Source organism: Lagopus muta, chromosome 5, assembly GCF_023343835.1.
Source record: "Lagopus muta isolate bLagMut1 chromosome 5, bLagMut1 primary, whole genome shotgun sequence".
NCBI classification, from domain to species: Eukaryota; Metazoa; Chordata; class Aves; order Galliformes; family Phasianidae; genus Lagopus; species Lagopus muta.
In genome coordinates this window covers 17233908-17259702 of record NC_064437.1, presented here as the reverse complement: position 1 = coordinate 17259702, position 25795 = coordinate 17233908, and the positions used below count along the sequence as shown (strand labels likewise).

The following is a 25795-nucleotide window of genomic DNA, read 5'->3' as shown; positions in this document are numbered from 1 at the left end:
TTTCATGAGACAGATGGATGCTTTATATGACATGTGAAAGTGGAGGTTTCCTTCAGGATAGTTTCTCTTCAAAGTTGTTTATTTGCAGACTGCAGCCTCAGGATAGCACTAATGCTTCTGTTTGCAAGTGATTTGTGCCAGCCCCAATACAAATAAAACATTAGATTTGTGCCTTCTATTGTAAACAAATGTGCACATTTTTGCAGTCTTCGATCACACCTTAGTTTATCAACAAGAAGGATCCTTATTTCTTTTATTGCAGTGTGCAGTAAATACCAGTTAGAACAGTAGTATGTTGTAACAAAGTGTTATAAATTGAGTAGAAAATTAGCTAATATAGAATTCAGACAAAAAGTGAGATTTTACCATGCAGAGCATGTCTTCAAAGTGTTCCATACAATTGGAAAACGCTTTTTGTTACTCTAATAAATATATGCATACTGTTTCTTTTCCTATTTAACTAAAAAAAAAAAAAAAGTTTTATGCTAACACTGCTTCTGATATATTTGGTAACATATTGAGTGGGTTAAATTATGTTATTCCATGTGGTGATCACAGTGTACAAATCACTGTCTCTTGTTCAGCATATTTTGAATGCAGTCTGTCAACATTCGTTACCCTTCTGGTATTTTTAGGAAAAAAACCAACAGAATTAGATGCAAAATAAAGTGGCTCTTTAGTGTTATGATGTAGTATGTGTACATGCTAAATTACACCTTATTTTCTTTTTGAAATGAATAGAGAAACTTTGTGTATGATTGCTATTTTGATATTTAGATCTAAGATCAAATTGATAGGAGAGTCATTTAGGGAAAGGTATGTTAAAAATTAATCTGTAGGATTTCTCATTAGTGTGTGAACATACTGTTTTTTGCAATAATTAATGTTGTAGTTATATGCACTGGAGACAATATTGAGTGAACTGAATATTATGAACAATTTAAAGCTGTCTAGTCTTTCCTCGTTATTGGTAATTTCAAACATACTTTCTGCTTCATACATTTAAAAATGCAAATAAATCTCTTTTCAGTGAAATCTTAGTTTTCTGAAAATGAAAAATGCTAAATAATAAACTAATTTCTTTTAATGCCAGTAGCTATTTTGTGTATCTTTGAAGTTGTCAGAATTTTAGCAGTGATTGTCATAGGAGTTTTCTGAACTATTAGCAAAAAAATCTTTTCTGAAGTTTCTTTTAATGAGGTATTTCACAAATAACACTTCTGTCATTCTAAATGGAAAGTATGTTATCATCTGTCGTTACAATGGTATTCATTGTTGAGTCTACGCCTATCTGTAGCACAGTCTGAAAAATGGTGTATTCAGTGCTTAAGGATTTTGTACTAGAAAGAAACATTCTCTTGTCCTTAACAACATTTGTTTGTTGTTTAACAGCTGCATGCAGCTTGTTCTCATGCAGGCGTTAAAATCAGTACAGTTACTTTGGTGCTCTGGTCAAATTCACAATTATATGATATGAGAAACAGTAATTGATGTTACTTGATGTTATTTTTTAAAGCACTCTTCTTTTTCTCAAAAGATATTTCAAAAATGTGTCATTGAGGAACTCGAATTTCACTGACTTCTAAAATTACTGCTTTTTAATCATCATTAGCGCTCTCAGTAAGGGCTGCTTATTTGAAACTCAGCAATCTTATGATCAATGATTTACCTCTAAAACGCTAAAATAAGAGTAACTGCTAAGTTGCCTTCACTCTTCAGAACAAGCATGAGTGTAAATGAGCAGAAAATATTGCCGTAATTTTACTTCAGGGTACAATGAAGCAACCGTGATTTTGCTTACATGTGGCAGCAGAGTGAGGGCTCTTCTGTTGATTCATGGTAACTTAAAAAAAAGTCAGGAATTAAATTGATTAAGAAAACAGTATGTAGCATAATGGTCCATTGGAGTGCTCAGAAATTGTTCTGGTGTTGGCTAAGATGCTTGGATACAAGAGATTTTCAAGGTGTAGGCTGCTGAAAGCTGCTAAAATGTTCTGTGCCTTAGTCCTTAGTTGTCATTTATAGTCATGGTAAATTATTAAATATGATGTATTTATGACACAGTAGCATGAGCAGCTACAAACCGATTAGATCAAAAGTGTAGTACTTGAGGGCATTTATCACACATACCAAATGAACTGATTTTTAACTCCAGTTAAGATGATGTATATTCCGTAACTTACCTTGCTTGCATTGTGAGTATGTAGAAAACACTGGAATTCATGATTTTTTGTCATAATATCTAGAAAGGAAAAATTAAATTGCAATACCTCAAAACTAGTTGGATTTTTTGTTTATAGGTGAAAGTTGCTTGAATTATTCATTATTATTTGTAATATTTTATTACAAACTGTTATTAATGAGATAGATGCATTAAATATGGCACCCATCCTTCCAAAATTTGCGGCATTGCTCTTAGAAGTCAGTGAAGTACTAGTCGAAGGATTTGTTTTTCTCAATCTAAAAATGGAATTTGAAGTTTAAATTCTTTGATGGGACTTACTGATCCTAGAGATTTATTTCTGTAAGTGACTTTGGCTTTAACTGTAGAAAGATTGTGTTGGAGAGGGAGTAGAACAGATGAGATTTTAGTGGTCTGAAAGTAATAGGATTCACCTAGAGTAGGAATGACTTCAGTTTAAAAGACATGAATAGATTGCACTCTCAGGAGAAATTAATAAAAATAATATATTTTCCTGACAATCAGGAAACTGCTGGTGTTAATACTGTACACCTATCAGGTTAATATTGAGAAATATGTCAGAAGTTTATCTAGAGCTGATTTCAGGTTCAGAATAATCACTCTAGAATTTCATTTGACTTTGTGATGTGTTATCTTTACAAAGGCAACACTGTAAAGTGTAAATTTAATTACTTTCTAGAAAATTACTAATTTACACTAATGATAGGAAGACCCTTTTTTGAATTACTGAATTGTGCAAATGAGCAAGAGAACAAGCAAAAAAGAATGCACAACTTAATGTACTTAATGTCTTTTGACATTTGTTGTTCAGCGCTAATTATTGATGGCAGTGCGTTGTCATGTGCTGCACTACGAAACCTAGAAGGCACACTCAGGTGTGTTTTAGGAAATACAATGCCCTGTAGGTGGTAAAACACTGACAGAGCAGTGTCACTGCTTCCTCTGTTAAAAAGTTGGAGGGTTATATTACCTTATCTAATGCTGTACGTGTTTATCTTCTGTTTGAAACTGTGGATTAAGCTTTGTGTCCATTACTGGTGTTTTGTAAACAAAAATTAGGAGAATTCCTTAGGATTTCAGTACACAGAAATCACCAAAATTGATTATGGAGAGATTTTTCAAAAATGCAAACAAATTTTGTTAATAATTTTTTTCTTTTTTTGTTTCAATCTTCTGTTTCCTTTTTGTTCTTTTGTTAGTTTTATGCATCTGAGGGTTTTTGATTTTTTTTTTTTTTTTTTTTCTCTTTGAAAGATAGCAGTCAAATTCATCTTCTCTCTCTGTAAATCTCCTGGTCTTTATAGGAGTTAGTCATGAAAATGAAGTTATGAAGAAAATATTTTTTTTTATTGTTCTCCGTTCTTATCCAGAATGAAATACCTGTGATGATTGCTAAAATATACAGTCTTCTGATTATGAAGAAAATTGCTTCGGCCAGATAAATGTTTAAAATATGTTGGGTCTATTTCCAAGAATATGCTACTGGTCATGATGCACATCCAGTACTTTTTAAGCCCGTAGTGAATTGGGTAATTAAAGAGTAACTGTGTCTTTCTGCTTTTCCAGGCTTGTGAAGGAAAAGCAAATTTTATTGATTGAATTACTATTGACTAAGTGTATTTACACTAATTTATCCTTTCCTTTTCTATTGCTTCCTGTTTCATAACCAAATATATATCAATGGCACAACCAATAAATAATTTAACAATATTGTTTTTGAATTTATATTGGTGTTCTTCATTGAACTACGTAATTGAGTTTGGAACCAGGTCGTTCATGTTCCTATCTTGACTGAAAAATTTCATGGTATTCACATTCTCATAGAAAATATAGTCCCAGAATATACCTGGAAGGTAGCTGAAATGGAATTCTAACAGAAAATACTGATGCTTGCAATCTAGAAGATGTTATCAAGATGCCTTCCTGCAGATGAGTGAACTGCTTTTGAAGTTGCTAGCAAGACGTGTCCTGATTGACAGAGTAATCTGGTGAAGCTGCAGCCTCACTCACCGTCTAATTTCTTACATTAACCCAAGATCTGAACACATTCTGATGCAATTGGGCTCTAGTAGAGGAGGAGGAGAACATGAGGTTAGTCTGACTTTCCTGAGCCAGGATGCCAGGGACTGAAACCATTGAGAATGTTCACCTATTGGCTTCCTCCATAGTGAAAGCTGAGATCCAGGGAATCATAGAAGGTTTTTAGCCACACTAGAGCTCAGGACAAAAGGGAGTGATGATTTTGTCTAGTGATGGAAAAAAGTAAAAATGCGTGGTTGTGATCCTCTGTTTCTTATTGCAATAAAGGTTTAATAGGAGCTGCGTGAGTCTGTATGTATCCACTTCTTTTGGCATTCAAATATAGTACAGAAAGCAACCAGCAGCCCTTGCTGTTAAAGGTGACAAACTGGTAAGAAGGTTAGGTTTGTGACTGTTGATAATACAGGCTGTATAACAGCATTCTTGAAAACCTGAGGCATGAAGATACTGGAAATTATCAGATCTGGTCACTGAAACTTTAATGCCTCTGCATTAGAAAACAGAAATGTTAAAACCACAGTATCTCAACTTGGGTTGTAGGAGCAGTTGTGAATTTGCTAATCATCAGTACTGTGTGTTTTTGTGTAGAGAGAGCAGGTAATAAGGAAAGGTGGAAAAGAAACTGTTTTATACTGATTCCTCGGCTGTCTGTGTGAGGAATATATTATTTGGACCTTTGAGGAGTACTTTTTACATAAATCAATTTTAATGTTTTTCTGTAATTGTTTTCAAATAACTGTGTAAAAGAATTGCCTAAAGGCAGACATCTTCTCATTTGTAGCAAAAGACACTACCAGAGGAGAATATTCAAATTCTTCCAGCAGATTTTTGAAAATGCAGTGCCTCTGCAAGATGGGAAAAGTACACTTTTTCAGTTGCACTACATTTGCAGTCCTGGGATTGCTGTATTTGACATGATGATAACGATTTGAGAATTCACAAAGTGATGTAATGCCCCATACTCAAGAACAGGTGATATATCAAACCAATGCTGGATTAACAGATTGTTCTCATTAATCCATCCTAATTTTTTTCTAAGATGAGCTTCTCTTAAATATTTGCCAAAATGATGCTGAACCATTCCAGAAAATGTCTTCATTCTCATGCCATTACCTTTGGTGTGAGAGGAAATGTGACCAATGCTTTCTTTATACAATCTTAAGAGGGTGTGAAAATTCTTTCTACTCAGGTTGTAAAAGTTTTTCTCTCCCGGGGAGAGAAAATTCTTCCACCTTTTCCTTAAAGCAACAAATGTTTATACTACTGTTGCAAATGCAGATGAGCTGATTGTGATCTAGTTCACACCTACTCAAGCTTGACACTAGTAGGTCAGTGCCTATCCTATATTTAGCCACTAAATTGAGTTTTCTTTTCTGATATATTTCCCTCTAAAATCTGTGATAATTTTAGAAATCAAACAAGAGTGTTTTCAGGCAATTGTATCTGAAAATCTTGGTGTATAATAGCCACCTGTTTAGATCCTTTGGTTGCTGTTATTTTAACTACAATATTCTTATTTTCCCCTAATTTTGGATTGTATGGTTTTAAAAAAAAAAAAAAAAAAGGATTTAATGTATATGGAAAATATTACTTGATACTTGTCACTCTTTTAGTACTAAAAAACTTGAAATATGTATACTCTTAAATTCTGTGAAGTTTAAACTTACCTCTGTGCAGAACCTCAACTGCAGATTGATAAGCAGGCATAAATTTGCCCTTTTAAAAGGCCATTATCTGACACTGGAAAAAATTGTAAAGATAGTCTAAACCTGTTAAGTCATCACAACTAGCCTTCTGTTCAGGAATCTTTACAGTAACCCTGGTTTACCCTGAAGATTAAAGATTGGCCAGCTGTCTTATAGCCCTGATCAAGGAGACTGCATGTAGGAGTTTCTGTACTCTTGACAAATCAGTGCGGCAGTAGAGAAAGTGTGTAGTGTGGTGGTTCTGTGAATCAGCCTTTCCATCAGGTTGTAAATCTGCTTGTTCTATCAGATTCATAGGAAGTCAGCCTTCATATTACCACTGCTATCTCCTTCAGTTCTTAGTTAAAACTAACAAACAAAAAAACCCCCAAAGCTTCACGTTTATTTTTTTCTTTTGTGTAAGTGCCAACAGCCTGAAGAGTGACTGTTGACTGTCTTTATGTCGTAGTAATGTGAATACTGTAAAATCTTCTACAGTGAAGGTGATTATAGCAAAATCGTGATGTAGCATGTGTGTGCCATTTGTTCGGTCTTAATGAGCCAGAGTATTTACTTATAGCAAACAAAACTATATACTGTGAAATGTTGCTTATCTTTAAACTCAGGGTATTCTGAATGCAACATTTGTTGCACCTTATAAAGGGCTTCCTTTGCTTTGTGCTGACCTTTGTAGTTGCTCATGTGATTTCTGCCATGAAGGTTTAACCCACTAAGAGGACTCTTGATTTGAATCTTTACTTTTTGAAGAAATGTAAGGTAGAGAGGAAAAAAAATTTCTGTAACTGCAAAGCATATGAGGAAATGCCACGTTTTTAAGATGTTTATATATTTTAAACAGGGATATGTTTTTTTTTTTTTTTTTTGCTATGGATAAAGAAAAATGACATGTTTGGGAAATGAGAATAAAAAATTGCATGATTACCCTGTGTCACTTAGTGAGGTGTCACTTAGTGAGGTGTCGCATGAGAAAGCTTTATCTGCAGGAGAGAATGAAAGACTGTGGTTGCACACATGCAATTTCTATCAAAAATATTAAGGTTTAGAATTTCTCCTGAATCCTAGCAGTTTCCACATTAGTGAATCCTCTCGGGGAATGGACATGAGGAGCAGTATGTCATTCTCAAATATATAGCTGTTTCAATTTTCAGGTGAGAATAAGGGTGAGGATGCTGGAGATGTTTCTGCTAGACTGGGCTCTGGGAATTCATTTCTGGAAGTCTTGTGCTAGGCTGGTTTAACAAATCCCTTAAGGGCTTAAATTATAGGCAAATGAATGGTCTGAGTTCCACTGGGGACTGCAGTCATATTAAAATAAAGAACAGTTAAGCAGTCAGATAATGAATTAGAGTGCTCACTGTCTTTCAGGAGTGAGTTTTTACTGAGGATTCTCTAGCAGTTTAAAAAATAATAAAAAAAAAAAAAGGAAAAGCTGTTTGACCGGGGATGATGAATACCTCCTACATGGGAAGAAGCTATCAGGTTCATGGTGGAAATATGGCTGAACATGTAGTTTTTCTGAAGTTATGAATTGCAGTGCTAGCTAAAAATGCTTTATCTTTCTCCAAGCGTGGATACAAGGCAAATTGGAACTCTTATTTTGAATACAGAATTCAATGAGGTAATTCCTGCTCTTGTCTGCTTCAGACTGTGCTCAACATAGGATCAAATCTTCAGGTGACAGCATCTGCAAATCTCCTTGGTCTTTTACCCAGTTTCCTCTTTCATGATTCCTACCATTTGCTAATAGCATCATGACTTTGGAAATGGTGGCAATTCATTGTGCATAGAGCACTGAAGTGTGCCTTGGATGAAGCCAGAATCAGTCTCAACATGGTATCAGCTCTGCATTGGCAAGGCAACGAAAAAGAGCCAAGGATTATTTGGAGATCAGATCTTAAAAGTAATGATAATGTTAGCTTATCCTGTTTCTGCCTTTTCCAAGATGACTGCTTCACAAAATTTCTTTAAGTCTCTGCTTTAACTGTGCTGGAATTGTTGATGTGCCTAAATAGCAAGATGGATCAGCATTAGCACTGTTGGTCTAATTGTTCAGATCTCTGTGGCTGTAATGAATGATTCTTCTGGCTTTGTAGTTTTGAACTGAGAACACTTTATTTAATTACCAATGCATGCGTTATACTTCAGTTACTTTCAATGATTATTTTTATATGTTCTTATTTTTATTAAATGTTTGTATTAAAAGTTTTCAGTACAAACAAGTGTCAGATCTGAATTCCCTTTGTTAACAATGTGTTGTGTGGTGCCACTGGTAAGATGGATGTAGGTGATGGAAGCATTTTGTGAGAGAGTATTTGTAACTTAACTTGTGAACTGTATTTTTCCTGACATGAACCCCAAAGAGTTTCATTGACATTAAGACAAACAAAGTGTTTCATATTTTGAAAAGGTAACTTACACAGGATAAGAGTCATGCCACATAAAAATAATTTCTTCTCTCTTATAAAGACTAGAGGTAATCCTTGATATAAGTCAAAAAGTCAGCATCACTTCTGGGAGAATAGTCCAGGTGAAAGAAGATTATTGTGTACAGGGCAAGCTATAATAAAAACTGTCAGTTCTGTCAACCCATTCTGTCTAAGGTCTATAGAGGATTAAAAGGATATTGAACATCATGTAACAGCTGTCTTCTATGTGAAAGGGATCACTATTGTGGTGAATGGAAATGTACTGGTTTAAAACACTTCTAAGACTAGGGGTGGCTGAGCCACAAGTGCTCAGGATGGCAAATAAAGTGCTGCTTTCAGGGACTTGAAGGAACACAGATTTTAAGAAGTAACATTGAAATAGTAGTATCAAGAAATCAGAAGATGCAAAGTAGCTGGTGCAAGCGCTCTCTAACACCACTGTCAGAAACATCTGTTGTCAGATACTGGATCATATTTTTTTTTATTAGCATCATCTGTTAAGATAAAGGTGTAGTGAACAGTAATTAAGAAGTTGTAGAACAGAAGTGAAGAAGTTTCAGATGAATGGAGACAAAAGAATACAAAAAAACAAGAAGACAGCCAGGATAATGAGAAGAGAAGGGTTCCTGCTGTCAAGAGAGATTCAGAAGTGGATGAGAAAATGCAGTCATCTGTGGAGACCAAGGAAGAAAGATGAGTCACTGATGAATTGAATGGTTTGGAATCTATGTCCATACGATTCACTGTCTTTTATGTATCTGAAAATAACCTTGTCTGTAAGTGCCATTATGCTGTACTTGGGTAGGAGGTTTTCTTTTCTCAAGGCTAACTCTCACCTAGCATTTTGTCTTTTCAATGGAGAGTACTTCCCTTATACCTCCTGCTGCTGCCAGCAGCAACATCTTACCTGTTTCTGATTGTGTGGACTGCCTGTTTTAAAATTTGCTGCTTCTGGTCGTCTTAATGTGCGGACAGAAGTCTTTTTCTGTGAGTCTGCAGAAATCTCATAGGATCCACAGGTTGCCAAAGAGATGATGATGTGGGAAACTTTCCTTCTCTTTCTTTAGATATGAACTTTTAATACCAATTTATGTAATATTGAATATTTTGAAGTCCTATGCCATGGCAGGCACTGTGTGCTGGGTATTTCTGAATATGCTATTCTATTTATGAAAAAAAAAAAATACTATTGAAATGCAAGCGTCAGAAGCCATAGGCAAGTGAAGACAAGCTGCTTTTTCTACTATTTTCTTGCAATCCCTCTTTCTCGCAGTCTGTAAGTCTCCTTCCAAGTTCTGTACCTGCTTATATATATTTCCCTCTAATACGTTGTTTTCCTTACGAGTTCTGTCTTGCTTGGTCTTTAGGTAGCCAGTAATCGCTTCAAACCATGGGTGTGGCATTTTACTGCCTGTCTGCATCAGTCCTTTAAGGCTCACTCTTTCTGGGATGCCAGTAGTACACAGCCAGAACCAAAACACTTTTTTTATGGTCTATTTTAACTGCTTTTCTGTACGGTTTCTAATGCTCCTTACATTTAGAGGCATTATGCAAAATTTTGTCCTGGCAGTTGACTCTGGGATCATTTTGTCTTCATTGTCAAAAGTGCACGTACACAGCAGAGTTCTCAGTGTTACATGTTAGCGTCTTTTTCTGCTTCTTGATTTTGAATGAACACAATTCCTCTAAGTCTCATTTGTTTTGGTACTCATCAAACTTTGCTATCAATTTTTATTATGTTTCAGTATTTACACCTCACAACAAAATCTCCCTGCTGCTTTATAATCTTTCTGCTCTTCTGTGCCCTGTGAAATGCAAAGTAAGACAAAAGTAGGCTCTTACCAGCCTCTCATCATTGCAGTAGAAAAAACTGATGGATCTTTATCCCAGCATCTCTCTTAAATTAATATATGTCCAAATCTCTGAATGTGAACTGCTCTCAGATTTGTCGAGTGGAGTCAACTCCTCTGCCATTTCTCTTAGAATGGCTGACCAAAAGATGTATATACTAAATATCTCTGTGTCTTGACTATCAGGGCTATCTCCTTGACTAGCAGTTAAAGTTTTAGAAAATTTTCCAAATAGAGCTACAAGATCTTTTTCAAAATTGGTGTTTGTCCTGTTGGAACTCACATAATTGGATTAGGATTTGATATACTTCTAAGTGTCTGCCAACAGCAACCATGATATATGCTATTTAGTTGGATTTTTTTTGGTGACATATGAAAGTTTGATAGGTTATCAGCAATTATCTGTTAGATATTACACCAGAATATTTGTTTCCACCCTGGCCTTTCAGCAAACATGACTGTACTTCAGATAGTATGTATTATTGCCAGTTAGTTAGGTAACTATTCCCTGCAGTTTCAGGTAATGAATTAACTAAATTGCCCATCTTTGTTTAGAAGTGAAGACATGTTATAGTCTGATCAGATATTCTGGATGTAAAATAAAATACTTAAAAATGTTTCAACAAGCAGACAAATGAAAATAAACTGAAAATTGGCTTTGGCTATGGTTCCTTTTTTTTTCCCCTCTGTAAACAAAAATATAGAACTATTTTCTGATGTCCCAGAGGAAAGAATTTACAGAAGGTACAGGAATTAGTTACTACTTTATTTTTTTCTTCCTCATTTGTGTTCTCTTCATTTTTTTTTTTTTAAATACGAGACACATTTCATAGTTCTCTTGCATCTTTTTGCTTCCCCAAAGAGTAGTATTTGTTCCAGAAATCTGCAGTCTATTCCATTTTTCTTTTTTTTTTATTGCTTTGAAACAAAAATCACTACTTCTGAAGTGTTTTTTTTTCCTTTTATTGCTTTTAGACATTTGAAATCTACTGTTCTTAGTGTTGCTTTTGTTGCTGTTGTGGGTTATTTTGTTTGTCTTATGCTATATTAGAGGTGGATTGAAGATTTGTGTGTGAGGACACCATTTTTGGTGTCAATTTTTCACTGACAAAATTGTTAGGTACAAATCTGATAGCTGATAATGTTGGGCTACTACGTAAATATCTTTCATATATGGAATTTTGTTCCTGATAGAGATTTACAAGTATTCTCACCTTAAATATTAAATAACCTTTGTGTTGCAACATTTTTGAAAGCAGGAAGTCCAAGATGTTAAGTTCACTGGGGATACGTATGTATAATTTAACACTTTTCAATAAGAGATGTAAATTTTGAGTTTAGATCTGTGGAAACAAAGTTCTGTCATGGTATAATCACGGGCAAACCTGTATGGCTTTGCCAAATAATGATATTTGCATAAATATAAGAATATATAACATTTGCATAGCACTTTTAGGAGTTTTATATCTAACTTAATTTATCATTTTTCAATAAGAATGAGTTGAACCATCAGGTAAATGCTTCCAAAATGAAGAATATTAACTTCCTTTGAGTTTCTCAAGTTGGGGTTTATAGTGGTACAAAGAGTGTGTTGCCTTTTGCATGGAAATAAATGAAATGTGGCAGAATCAAAGAATGGCTTGGGTTGTAAGGGACCTTAAAGATTTATCCCATTCCAGCCCCTCTGTATGGCAGAATTGCCACCTGCCAGGGGTTGCCTGGGGCCCCATCCAACCTGGCCTTGAACTCCTCCAGGAATGAGGCATTCACAGCTTCTCTGGGCAGCCTGTGCCAGAGGCTCCCCTCCCTCTGAGTAAACAATGTCCTGTTAATATTTAAACTAAGCTTCATCTCTTTTAGTTTAAAGCCATTCCAACTTTATTCCATAGGGATGCTTATTATGTGCTCTTTTCCCGGACTCTATTCATACCTGGGATTGCCCTGATATGGCCTTTTTGAACCTCATTAGTTCCCATTGGCCCTCTTTTCAAGTTTGTGCAGGTTTCTTTGGATGGTATGCTGCCTTATTGTGTCAACTGCATCACTCAGCTTGGTGTCATTGAAAAACTTGCTGAGAGAGCACTTGATCCCACTGTCTGTCTGGTTAATAGAAATACTGGAGAGCGGGGGGACCTTTAGGGGACATGCCTTGTGACTGGTCTCCAGACAGGCCGTAGACCACAGCGCCCTGCCTACGACCATCCAACCAACTCTTTATCCACTGAATAATCCACCCTTCAAATACATATCTCTTCAATTTAGAGATAAGGATATGTTGCAGGACAACATCAAAGACCTTCCAGAAGTCTGGAGGGGAATGCAGTATCTTTTAAGACTCAGTATAGCTCATATGTTTCTGAAAGAGGTTCTGTTCTATGAAGGTGAGGCAATTGACAATAGAGTGTTCTCTGATAATCGACAGCTGTTTTTTCTTTTTGTACTAACGAATGCTGACATGACTATTCTGAGATTAGCCTAGATTTTGCTTTGTCCAATGCCCTGCAACTTTATGCAGCCTAGAATAGTATGACCGCTTAAAAAAAGGAGCTTTGTTGGTAAGCATGTAGCTCTTCACTTACGTTTGGTGGAAATTAAGTGATTTAGAAAAAAAGAATTTATATATTCTTCATGTTATTTTCAGCTAACAACATACCTATGGAATAAGCTTTTAAACTGAAAGGGAGATTTCGTAGAATGGGAAGGCAGTTAAAGAAAAGGAATGTAATACTTAATGTTTCTTTGTATGGGAATGTGCATGTTGAATTGAAGCTCATTATAATTGTTGCCACATTCTCTTCAGCGTGGTATTTTGTCTGTGATTTTTTTTTTTTTTTGAAAGGATCAATCACTTGCAGCAATTTATGTAATAACTTTCTGGTGAATGATTCTGCAGTTGTATTTATGCGTTTTGCCTGGCTCACTAGAATGCAGTACCTTTGCTCCTTGGTACAGCAAATCCACTCTGTAATATCTATTATGATATGGTCAAAGCATAATTTATTGTCAAATAGAAAAATAGGTCAACATGAATGTCACTTGATGATCAACCCCCCAAGTTTAATAAAACACCTCACCAGCATGCATTTTGCACAGTGCTTGATGTTTTATTAGGACTACAGTACCTTACAGTACCTAGCTATAGCAGGAGTGTAATTACAGAGCTGTCAGGGTGATAAGTGGGATTAATGGCAGCCTGGTGCACTTTAGTCTGCAGAGTGCTCAGAGAATGGGAAGATGGTATTATTATAAGAGAAAGTCTGGACTGGCATATTCATGGCCCTCTCCCCTCCTCCCCAAAAGCTAGCATTCAAGTTGGAGTTGCCTCCCCCGCTCTCTATTAAATAGCTGACATTTTCAACAGCTGTTATTTGTGAACCAGCTCAAAATTCAAAAAAGATGCAATTCGACAAAGATGCTTAATAGCCACAACTGGTAACCGCTGTACTGCTTATCCTGCTGTGTGCCATTCTAGTCAGTTTTGACATGAGATTTTTCTATATATAGTCTGTAGAAATGTATTTTATATTAAATGCAGTTCTTTTGATCTTGGGTACGGGGCTGTTACATTTTTAAAGGAAACCACATTCAGGAAAGCGAAGAGCCAAAAGTCATAATGAAATCTTTGCCTAATCTTTGCTTTTTTTTTTTTTTTTTTTTTTTTTTTTTTTTTAAGCGTGATTAAAAATTTTTAATTTTTTCCCCTTCTTATTTCCTTACTGCCTACATAGACAAAATGATTACCCAAGCCCTTACCAAGTCAGATATTTTTTCTACGTAACTCCTGTTCTCCTGGCTTCTAGTCCTAGTGCTTTTCTGTATTTTCATCTCTTTGGAATGCTAAGAGCATCCTGGCTCAATCTCTGGGCACACAAACAGTTTGAGGTTCCCTCTGGCCTGTCTTTTCTGGGTAAGGCATTTATAACACATGCTTGTTGAGCAGAGCAGCAGTGCATGTAACAGCCACAGCTAAATCTGCTGGTACTTGTCTGCTAGAGCCCTCTGACATCATGGCTAGTTGAACTAGTAACCGCCATGCTGTTGAACCTGAAGTCTGGCTTTACCACATTTCCCAGCCTTTGCCATCCATCAGACTTATTTGCCATTAAGTGTTTCCTTTGGGACCCTTTTTGCATGAGTAGATCTGTGAGGAAAATCAGAGAGTGCTACCAAAATTGCCTTCAAATTCAGCCACAGTATTGCTAGTGCCATGGTGTCTGCAGTGCCCATCTAGATGATAATGAATAGCAAGAAGAAAGGCTTATTAATTTTTTACTCAACAGACTTTGCCTTTTCGCTTATTCCACCCTTAATTGAAAGAAAAAAAGAGCATGCCAACAAACAAAAGCAAAAGCAATGTATGTGATTGACAAAGTTAGTCCAGTTTTTCACTGTAGGTATTTCAATCTCGTTTGTTCTTTTTAATTTACCTTTCATTTCTTTGTGTGTATTGTCTGTAGGATTCTTGCGGTTAATGTATGTGCAAATTAATTCCAGAATAACAAGGTAACACTTTGAGTTTTTAAACAGAAATGTTATGAATATGCTCTGTATTATTCATTTGCAGCTTATCTGCTACCACGCTCACTTGAAAACCTTATGCTGTTGGCAGCATTGGTATTCCATATCTCTGTGACACATTTTCTTTTTCTTCCTGCAGATGCTTGAAGTGTGCAGATGCCCCCTGTCAGAAGAGTTGCCCAACTAATCTGGACATCAAGTCATTCATCACAAGCATTGCAAACAAGGTAAAATCACACTGGCAGTGGTACATAGAAGCAGAGAGCAGCAGTTGCTTGCAGATCGGCTAGTGCTATTGTACTACAAGGTTTATCTTTGTAAAGTTTTAGAAATGAAATGAAGTGTTTAAAAACAGATGCTTTAAAATTCAAGTCATATAATTTTTAATTGCTTTTACGGCAGTTCTGTATTAATAGAGATACCATATACTGAAAATCCGTTTCTTTGTGTCAATTTTGCTGTGAAGGTTTTTGCTTTCAATGGTTTTCAAATGTACTTGTATTCAAAAAACTGAGTATTACAATATAAGAATTTAACTTCGCTCTTACCTGAGCTGTTACAGGTACAAACTTTTCTTTCATTAAAGATGTTGTTATTGTTGTTGAATATGTTATTAAAATTTAAGTTGGCTTTGGGCAGAAATATGACATGAAGGTGGCTGTCTCGAGCAATGTTTTCTCATTTTACTTGAAGAATTTCTGCTTAATGCAAATGTGGTCTGTCACGTAGACTAGCAGGAAAATATTACAGGAATAAATTGAACTTCTACTTTGGAGGGATAGTGCCACCGCCTTTTACTATAATTGTAACAAAATCCTAAAAAATATATATTATATTCGTGTTTTACAAACGACTTGACTACATGAGCTAGGAATAAACAAAGATGCCTACAAAATTGATATAAAATATTCATGGGCAGTCTGGGACAGCCTAAAGAGGACTGGATAGTGATTCATCTTACTCTTTGAAACTTTCTTCCATCTGTGAAATCATTATCTGCAGTGTGATTTATTTATCAGAAATTTTATTTATCTAAACTCACAATGTTCTGGAGGTGGTATGAAGATTGTGTGGCCCCGCATTGTGTTGTGCCTGGCTTTGGGTGCAGCTGGAAGTGGGTGTACAGGTGGAGCTGGACAGAAGGGAATGGCAGCAGTGTGGCCATGCATGAGTTGACAGCTGCTTTGTTGGCGCTACCTTCGTAAGAAATGTTAGGATAAGAGATCTAGGATACATGCATAAATTATAATGTAGAATTGATGTGATTTACAGTAATTGGCATTGTGATCAGCATCTGCAAATAGACTGTTTCCTTATAGTGTCTATACTTTGTCAGCATGGCGTTGGTTTCCATGAATGTCAGCATCTGTTTGCATCCATAGTATAACATGTGCCATATTGCTTGTTATTATATCCTCCAGGCATTGTGAAGCAGATGAACTGAACAGGGAAGGTACAAGGCAGTAAAAGCTCTAGTCTTGTAATTGTGCAGTAGTTTCGTTAGGAAGTGTAAAGCAAATTTTATGAAAGTGTTTTACCAGAGTTGTACTTGATCAAGGATTTGTTATGCTACTGTCTTAAAGATAGTAGCTAGGGTAGGATGATGTGTTGTTGAAGATAAAATAGGGGCCTGATAATTGAAATAAGAAAGCTGGGAGTAAAAAGTCAGGGAAGGCAAACTGAATATTACAGCAGGAGATATAAGAACTGGCACCAGCATCATCCTGGAATGAGATTTGGTGGCCCTTTTAAACTCTTATAGCCATCAGAAATGTGATGCCCTTTTGTGATTTGCCAGAAAGGGCAAGTCATTTTAATAGCTGATTCATTCTGAATTCTGCAAATCCATTGCAGAGCAGAGAAAGTCAAGATGAGTTGACTGAAGAGCTTGGAGTGTTAGATTTTGGCAAAGATATACTGGAATAATAAGAGGAATCTACCTTAAAGATGTGAAGTCTTTATCACGCTACCAACAATGGACGCATTCTTCAGGATTTTAATAGAGACAGATTTTACTTGTAGGTGGATAGTGAGTCAGGTCAACCCTATAGAATTTGGCTTTTTGATAACTTTTAAAGCATCTTGGAAGGTTCAGCTTCTAGGTAAGCTTGTGCTTTTGCTCTGAGCATTTGATACGATCAGTTGCTGTTTTATCAGGAAATCCTGCTTTAGAAAAGAATTGCAGTATGCTGCTATTCTTCTGGGAGACTTATTCCTTAAAGAAAAACCCAAGTATTTCAGATTACCAAAATGTAGTCACAGCCTTTCTTTTTTGGGCCCATTTTTTTTTTTTTTTTTTTTTTTTTTTAAATAGAAGTATTCTATGTTTTTGTTAATTGCTAGAGTTAAGGTGGAAGTTAAGAGGGAGATACAGAAAGTTGAAATGATACACTTGAAGTCCTGGCCTTGGCAGAGCTGACATGAGAACCTGCCGGTGTGGCTGGTAGTGGATTGTCCTCTCTCCCATTTCATTCTGTAGTATTTGAGGTACCTGCATCATCTGCTATTTGAGGAGACAGAAGACAAGAGCAGTGCATTTTTGGAAACCACACTGAAACTTCTGATTTATAATTTTGAAAGTTTATAATGGCAACAAAGTAATTTCTCACTTAATTATTCAGTAATTTAATATATTTTTTTCTGAATTTTTATTAAAAAGATCATTTAGATATCATTCAGCAATATGCTTGCTGAATATTTTTGTATTAGTGTAAATACTGTCAAGGTTTTGTTAAATGTCCTTGAAGATAGTTTTCAAAGTTTAGTTGTTTATAGGAGATGCAATTCAGTGAATTCCTCAATCTCCTATGTGTCTAAGCAGTAAACAGTATTTTACTCAAGTGTTTAAATATTATTCATTATTAATACACATGTATGTGGATAGCAGCATACTAAAAATGGAATTACTTTGTTAGGTATTTGAGAGCTGTGTTGTACGCAGTTTGCTTTGTTGGAAAGCTGCTCTAGTAATCATAAAAGGTCAGAGATTCTTGTTCTCTAAAGCCTGCAGCTTTTTAGATGTTTACAGACCATGTACAATGTAGTCATTCCTTGCTGTTCTGCTGTTAGACTTCAGATCAAGAGTGGAAGAAAGGGAAGGAATGATTGTTTCTGGGTTGAGAGGGTAATTGAGTTGCCAGGCTCAGCGTGCCTTGCGCCTTTTTGAGAAAAGGGTGTCACTTATGGTGTGTTGTGCTAGGCCACTGCGACTCAGTACAGTTGGGGCCACAACGTTCATTCTCCTTCTCCTTACAAACTGGATTACAACCCCACTTTATAAAGGTCTAATCTAGTCTATTGTGTCTTCCCAGTTATCCTTTCTCATTTGCAGACTGCTTGCATGTGTCTCAGAGACCAAATTTCAAATTCCCCATGTATGCACTACGTTTGTTTTTGAGCAACAGAAGGTGATGTGCTGCCTTTATGTACAACCTTCACACAGCAAAGAGTAAATTCTTTGTTTTGTAATGGACAAGAGCCATCTTCATTCTCTTCTTTTAAAATTAACAAAAAAAAAAAAACTAAGGGAAAAGAAAATGCATGTAACTGCTGCGGAAGGAAGCTTCCCCTGCTTCCTTATCTCCTCTGAAATAGTATCGGCAGAGAACTTAAGAATTTTTGCCCTCCTTTCCTTATGTTGATATATCAAAGCAACAAGAACTTAATAAAATGGAGCTCCAACACCCTCTATCCCTTAGAGCTGCACAACCAAGTTTTATAGCAGCGTGAAATCCTACAGCTCTCAGCCTAAGGGCTGACTGCCTGTCCAGCTCTCCTTTTGTTAGGAGAGTGCCAGAGGAAGCTGCCAGCAGCTGCTCACCAGTCTAACTTTGTACTGTGCAGTGAGTCGGTCTCAGAGTTTGTTGTTACTGGACACCTTCATGGTTGAGTAGTTGCATTGAAAAACTGATGGTGCAGTTCAGACATAGGGATATTAAGTTGTGTTATATGACATAGACATAAGGAGTGAGAGACTCATCCTATATGGTCTGAGTCTATAATGAAGAACTGAGAATGCAGAAATATTTTTGTGATCTGGATATTCAAAGTCGCATTCTGTCCCTGCGACCCCATGTTACAAGCTCTCATGTTTTTTCTCAGGTCTTACAGTAGTATCTTGATTCTTGATGTTGATCCAGCAGTTTTCTCCTTGTTCAGGAGGGCCACCTCCTGTGTGTGGTCAGAGCTGACATGTCAACCGTTTTCTAACAGGCTCCATAAGTAGATATAAGCCTCTGGCAATCATTTAAAATAATAATTAAAAAATACTAATAGAGGGGAAAAAAAGCCACATTACCTTCTGGGTAATATCAAGTTTTTAGATTTCAGACAAACATTTAGGTTAAGATGAAATTGAAGGAAAGAAGTATTTTCAAAGGAGAAATGGAGGACCAAACAAACTGGAGGCTAGGAGATGAATACCCAAGGGGTTAAGATGAATCCAAAGTTTGGGAGATTGAGGGATTAAAGGAGAAAATGTATGTGGTAATATATGTCAAATAAGAAAGAAGAATAAGTGTGTTGACAAAGGAAGACAAAAGCCAGGAAACTATGGGATCATTATAAGAAAATGAAAGGAGAAAAAGGGTGGTAGGACTTAGTGGTACGACAGTTGAGAGAAACAGAATAATGGCTCTTCTGTTCCAGAGTAACTCAAGGTAAATTAACAAAGGACATCTTATATGATATTGGAAAGACTGTAGAAGATCATAAGTTTGTATGTAAAATACTGTAAGAGGGATACTGTTAATACAATGAAATATTGTTGAAGTCAGAAAGCTGCTCGATGATTGGTGATAATTATATACAGATATGCATCACAATTAATTTCTAAGTACTACTTTGATTCTGTAGGCTTTTGAAATTGCTGTTTTGTTCAGCTTTCTCTGTTAATCTTTGTGTATTTCAGGTCACCGAATACACAAAACATTTAAAAGGAAAAGTAGTAATGGTGTTAAATTGATGTACTTGAAGCAATGACTTTTCTTGAGATGTCTGTTTGTACTTAGTGTAATGGAATGGCTGACAGCTGGTTTCAGTTGCCATAGTGTAATTATGTAGAATAGACTTTTGCGATGACACTATGTCAATTAAGGAATCTCTCACATTCTAGACTACAAAGGACAAAATGACAGTACAAGATATTTCTTCCGTTCTTTTTTATAAAAAGACAGTGACACTGTGTGAAATTACAGTCCTGTTATGATGACAGAAGTCAAATGATGTGAAAGATTTCTGGATTGATTAAAAATCATCCACATTATTGTATAGAATATGTATGATTTGGTTAGCTGTTATGTTTTGCTCATTCTTCTGGGAAGACATTTTGGTGGGGAGCTGACAGACTGGGGGCATTTCTTGTTATGTTTGAACTGGTGTGTGTCAATGTGAAAAATGCTATTTATACAACAATGTACTTTAAATAGTGGTTCTTCAGTACGTGGACATTTTAATCCAGCAGAGTTTGAGTAAATTTTAAGGCTATTGTGAAGCATGAATGTGGATAGAGATGGAGGTGGAATTTTCCCACATATTTTTTTGTATGCCTCTTTTTTTAAGCTTCACCCAGAAGAAAAGGAAATTACTTATTTCTTTTTTTAATATATTCACTCTATCCCATAATCCTGATGAAGTCAATGTTTTCATTTTTATTGCAAAAAGCACAATAATGTGTATCTTTTTTTTTTTTGAGAAAACTGCAATATCAAAATACCCTGATGCATAAGGAGTTTATAGAAAAAGCTCTTAAATTAAATGAAAGAAAAGATGCTATAAGCATTTCCTGATAGTAAATGCAATTTCTTCTGGTCTCTCTGTATTGATCCTATGTGTTTTAATAGTTTTTTTTTTCCAAGCAAAAAACATTCTCATTTGCATGCAAATTATATAATGTCTCCAAATGATACATGTGGAGATCCTCCTTTGCCTGGTTTCTACTGATTATTGATGTCTATTTAAGGCTTGTTTTTGTTCCCTATTTTAGCAATGTAGTATTTATTGACATTTTGATGTAGGAAACCACAAAACATCCTATCCATTTTAGATTAATTTATTTCTATGGAAGTGCACAGGAAAAGAAATTCTATGAACAAAGGCATGAGCAGACATTTATCTCCTTTAAGAATTTGGAAACATTCTAGTTTCATTCTAGGTTTAGGCTTGTTTCCTCTCTGATGCTTGTAAGAAGCTAGCCTACTGAGTCATTGTCTCAGAAGCTAAGAAAACACTCCAAACGATTAAGATAGTTTGCATCATTCCATATGCTGGAGTAACTTAGTGATTTTAATGAATTTTGCCTGCCTTTAACTCAACTCTCATGTACTGCATTTGGTGTGCAGTTACCAGCTTGCTGTGTTTGTGCCTCGCATCTGTTTTGTGTGCAGCCTAGCTAACACCCTGTTTTTCTGGAAATAAAATGATCAATAGTGAATTAAGTATTCTGCCTTAAATGTCACTAATAATTGTAATGATCACTAATACGTATTTTCAATTTGGGAAAAAATATATAAGCCCCAAATGTTCATAAACTAAACATTAAAGTTATTGCCCATATTCTGAAAATACTCGTTTTTACTGCAGCAAATGATGGTTTGCAGTGGTATTGCACAGTCTATATAACACCATTTAGTGTAACTTTCTAGAATTTATTTCTTCAGTTTTTGTGAAATATTGCAAAACGTTTTTTTAAATAAACTTTGCAGTGTCAGATAATAACTCAGCACAGTGAAAGCAGAGTAAATAAACAGAATGAAAGGACAAAGAAATGAAGTGAATTAGAACTCCTGGTCCTGCTCTTGCCTTATCCCTGTGTGAGCATTACAAAGGCTGCAGACAGGCTTGCTCTCAGACCGCTGTGTATAGTCATAATGGCAGTGTGAGACCATATTCTGTCACTGGCAGTGAACAGTATCAGTGGGAACAGCAGTTACACTGCTGGTTTGGAAGGAGAAAGCTGGAACAGGGCATGAAGTAGGACAGTTAGGGAGCTATAGCTCTTCTACATATATAATATGGTGGCTTTTTCACTGGCAGATGTAGAAACTAAGTCAGCGCTTAACCTGTACTTCCCCTTCATCTTTAGAGGTGTCCCCCTTAGCACAGCTAGTGAAGTAACACAGATTTGCCCTGCTGTCAGTATTGCCCTTCTCCCAAAATATAAGTGGAATGCTTTGAACTTCAGTTGTGACAGCCTTTTAATTAATTTATCATTAAGACTTTTCAGATGTAAGACTAGAAGAGAGAGATGCTCTTTGATACACTTACCTGATGTCTTAATATTGCTGATGTTACAAAGCTTGGAGGCGTGGCTGACATGCCAGAAGTGAGAAATGGACAGGCAGGAGAATTCAGTGGAGAGGAAACTGATGAGGTTCAACAAGGGCAAATTTAGAGTCCTACACCTGGAGAAGAATAATTTCATACATCAGTACAGGTTAGGAGGCTGACCTGCTGGAGATGAACTCTGCAGAGCTCTGTGTGTTCTGGTGGGCAACAGGTCAGCCATGAGCCAGCAGTGTGCCCCTATGGCCAATGGTGTCCTGGGGCGCATTAAAAAGAGCATAGTCAGCAGGTTGAGGGAGGTGATTCTCCCTCTCTACTCTGCCCTGCATAGGCCCCATCTGGAGTACTGTGTCCAGTTCTGGGCTCCCCAGTTCAGTAAAGAAAGGGAACTTTCAGAGGGTGCATCAGAGGGCTGCAAAGATGATTAAGTTACTGGAGCCCTTATGAGGAAAGGCTGAGACCTGGGACTGTTCTGCTTGGAGGAGACAAGACTGTGAGGGAATTTTATCAATGCTTATAAATATCTAAAGGGTGGAAGTCAAGTGGGTAAGGTTAGGCTCTTTTAGGTGGTGCCCAGTGACAGGACAAATAGCAAACTGGAATGCAGTAAGTTCCACGTGAACATGAGGAAAAATTTATTTACATTGACAATTCCGGAGCACTGGAACAAGCTGACCGGAGAGGCTGTGGAATCTCCACTGTCCTTTCCTGTGCAAACTTGTCTAAAAAACCTGATTTAGCGGGAGGGTTGGACTAGATGATTACCAAAGGTTCCTTCCAACCTCTATGATTGTGTGATTGTTATACTTAGTGTGATAAAAATGTACTATATATATTCCAGTACTCTCTTTAGGGAGTAAGGGTTCCTAAACATCAGTTGCTCAGGTGATGCCACTATTAGTGGTGGCATCAGTAGCTCACAATCATGGCAGCCGCTCTTCATAATTCCCCAAATTAGAGCCTTGCCTTATTGTATTCCACCATGCTTCCTCCTGATTTGGAGTCCAGCAGCAGTTGGCCTAAGTTCCTTTACTTTGAGTTCAGCCTACTTGCTGGACTTACATGAAGTCCTGAGGCAGGTTTCTGTAGGTGTTCCCTTAGTAAGCCATGATCTCAGTCCTATATCCACAATGAACTTGGTCCTATCTGCTCTGTGGCATAGCTGTACTTAAATTTCAGTTTGGATTTGCAGAGCAAGTAAAATGTGCCAGCTGTGTTGACACTGCCTGTAGTGGCACAGCTCAAGTGTGACATCCTTACATACTTAACAGATATATAATAAATTAATTTTAAATAGAAATAATTCAGCAGATTTACTTTTTAGGTATAATGACTAGGTTTGTACATTGATTTTAATTACAAGGCCTAAAAATGTAGAACATATTTGTAATGAAGTTACTTAAATAAAAATGTACATGATAATAATTGTTTTTCTTGGATCAGAAAATTAATAATCCTTAAAAATACAGGAAGGAAAAACATGATCTTCATACATTGGGAGACATCAAACTTAAACATTCTTTAAACTGTTTCTTCTTTGATTTGGTAAGGAAAGTCCTCAGAACGAGTTTGTGATTTTTCCCTTTGGAGTGGAAAAGGAATAACTAGATGTAATTGCTTGAGGAACAGGAGTCTGTTGACATTTGAAATGCTCTGTGGTGTCTAGGCTGGCCTCTGAGTGCTGCTTCAAAAAGGCATGGGACTCTTACGTTGACTGTCACCTCTGTCTGCATGGTTATGTCAGAGATATGTCCAGGATAACTAGACTTCTGTGTTTTAGCTTATGAATTGAGTTTGTAATGTCTTTACTGGCTGTTTTTAGCAGCTTTTGCAGTCTCTGATGTATCAAAACTGGTAACATCTATCTGGCAGAGCAAAAGGTTTTGCTGATATCTGGAATGTATGTTTATCTAATGCTTCTTTATGTTGGAATAAATGAGAACTGGGCATGGTAATGCCCACAGGTATTACAGGCAAAATGATTGAAAGAAATTCTCCCAGAACAGTCTTGTAAAGGGTTTGCTTGTTTAGCTAGGACTAGAATTTCAATGGATTTTCATAGGATTTTCTCAGACGCTATTAAAATACAACTGGGTAGCTGTTTTGTGTTTCCAGGTGATGGACGGGCTCTCATGCTGTGCATCTGTAAGCAAAAGTTCCAATTCTGTCTAAGTATATTTCTTAAAAATTGGCATTCTTTTGGGAATTTCTAGCGGAGTCTTTAGCATCTGATTTAACTTCAAAAAATTTACATTCAGTCTTCTGATGTGCCTTCTGGTGAATTTGAGCTTCCTGTTACCTGAAGTCCTGTTGCCCATTGTTTGTTGTACTATCAGATCTTGATAACTTCTTTTTATTCATAACTGGATTCTTGCTCACCTTGGTATGGTATTCACTTTTACTAAATGCTTTTCAGTACATTAGCTTACATGGCACACAATAGCACTGAAGCATTGGAGAGGGTCTGTTGTGACTGAGTCCTTCACGTCCTTCGAATTCTATACCTGGATTATTCTGCATCATCTGCCCTGGGACAGAGTGATAAAATGATTTGTTACAAGAACAGTTTCATGATAGTGATGATTACTGAAGATTGGAATGAGGAAGAAGTGGACGGAACAAGAGTACATGTTGTTCTTTCATCCTTCAGTTATTACTGATTTGGAAATAGCTGGAACGAGATTCCTGCATTAATTTCTCAACTAAAAAACTTTTGTGGAACCTCAACTATGTGCTAACTCTAAGAAATACTGTTACAGTCTTCTGAACTGTAGCTGCCTTTAAAAGAGATTCCGGTATTAAGAAATTAGTAACTCTTTTATGGGCTTTCCTTGGTGAGGCTTTTAGAGGGAGGTGAGAAGTGGTAAAATGAAGACAAAAACAGAGCCTACAATTAAATTAACTTTTATATTTACCATATAGAAGAAAAAGATATTAAATGTTTGCTTTAATTACACCCTAATTTCAAAGATGTAAATGTAATATAAGTACAGAATGTTCATCAGTAGCTCTCTCCCTCCAAATAAGACTTCAGTCCTGAAGTTTTGTCTAATGCTCCCTTTTAAGAGAATTATTCAGTGTTTGGAAAAAAAAAAAGTTGCTTTCTGACTACATCAGACACTATAAGGTTGTGAATATTCATTATTTTTTATTATGGGAACAAAACTTACTAGTTATCATATACATCAGGAAACCATTCCTTTTTTTGAAGCTGTACACTGAATACTGAGTATGTGTTAAATTGTAAATTTTACATGGAATCTTTAATCAGTCCCCTGTTTTGCTGCTTAGGGAAATGGGGAAATAAGTGTTTGCTCTTATACACCTGTGAGTGAGGAAAAAGAGTTCAAACAATTCAGTAGCTCAAATCTGCAGGCAGTTAGAAATCACAGGCTTGGGACAATTGATGCTACTGATGTGATATGATGTAGACACATCTGCAGAGATAGTGTGCACAGATGTGTAAAATGAACCTTTCATTCCCTGTGTAAAGAACTGATAGTCTAACTAGTGCTGTCTGGTCAGACCTTCAACAAAGGTTACGACTCAACTGCTGCCTAATTAACCTAGAAATGGAGAACGTATTTACAAGTTGTCTAACACAGATTTGTTAATCCTACAACTACCTAAATCTGAAGATGTTTATGATAATTTTGCAAGCTAAAAAGAAAAGTGTTTTCTTTGCATAATCAACAATTCTGTTGACTCTTTTTTCGCAGAACCTTTGAAATTCTGTGTAATGTGGTGCATTTAAATAATGTCAGCCTTATT

At 36.3% G+C, this 25795-nt stretch overlaps 1 protein-coding gene across 5 annotated transcripts in view; it reads left to right on the top strand.

Annotated features, from left to right (window-relative positions):
* Positions 1-25795, top strand: part of DPYD (dihydropyrimidine dehydrogenase) — a 327299-nt gene that overhangs the window by 74082 nt on the left and 227422 nt on the right. For all 5 annotated transcript variants that reach the window (XM_048943871.1, XM_048943873.1, XM_048943869.1 and 2 more), the window contains exon 4: positions 14883-14970. In XM_048943871.1, coding sequence (XP_048799828.1) covers positions 14883-14970 — 88 coding nt within the window. The remainder of the gene's footprint in view (positions 1-14882; positions 14971-25795) is intronic.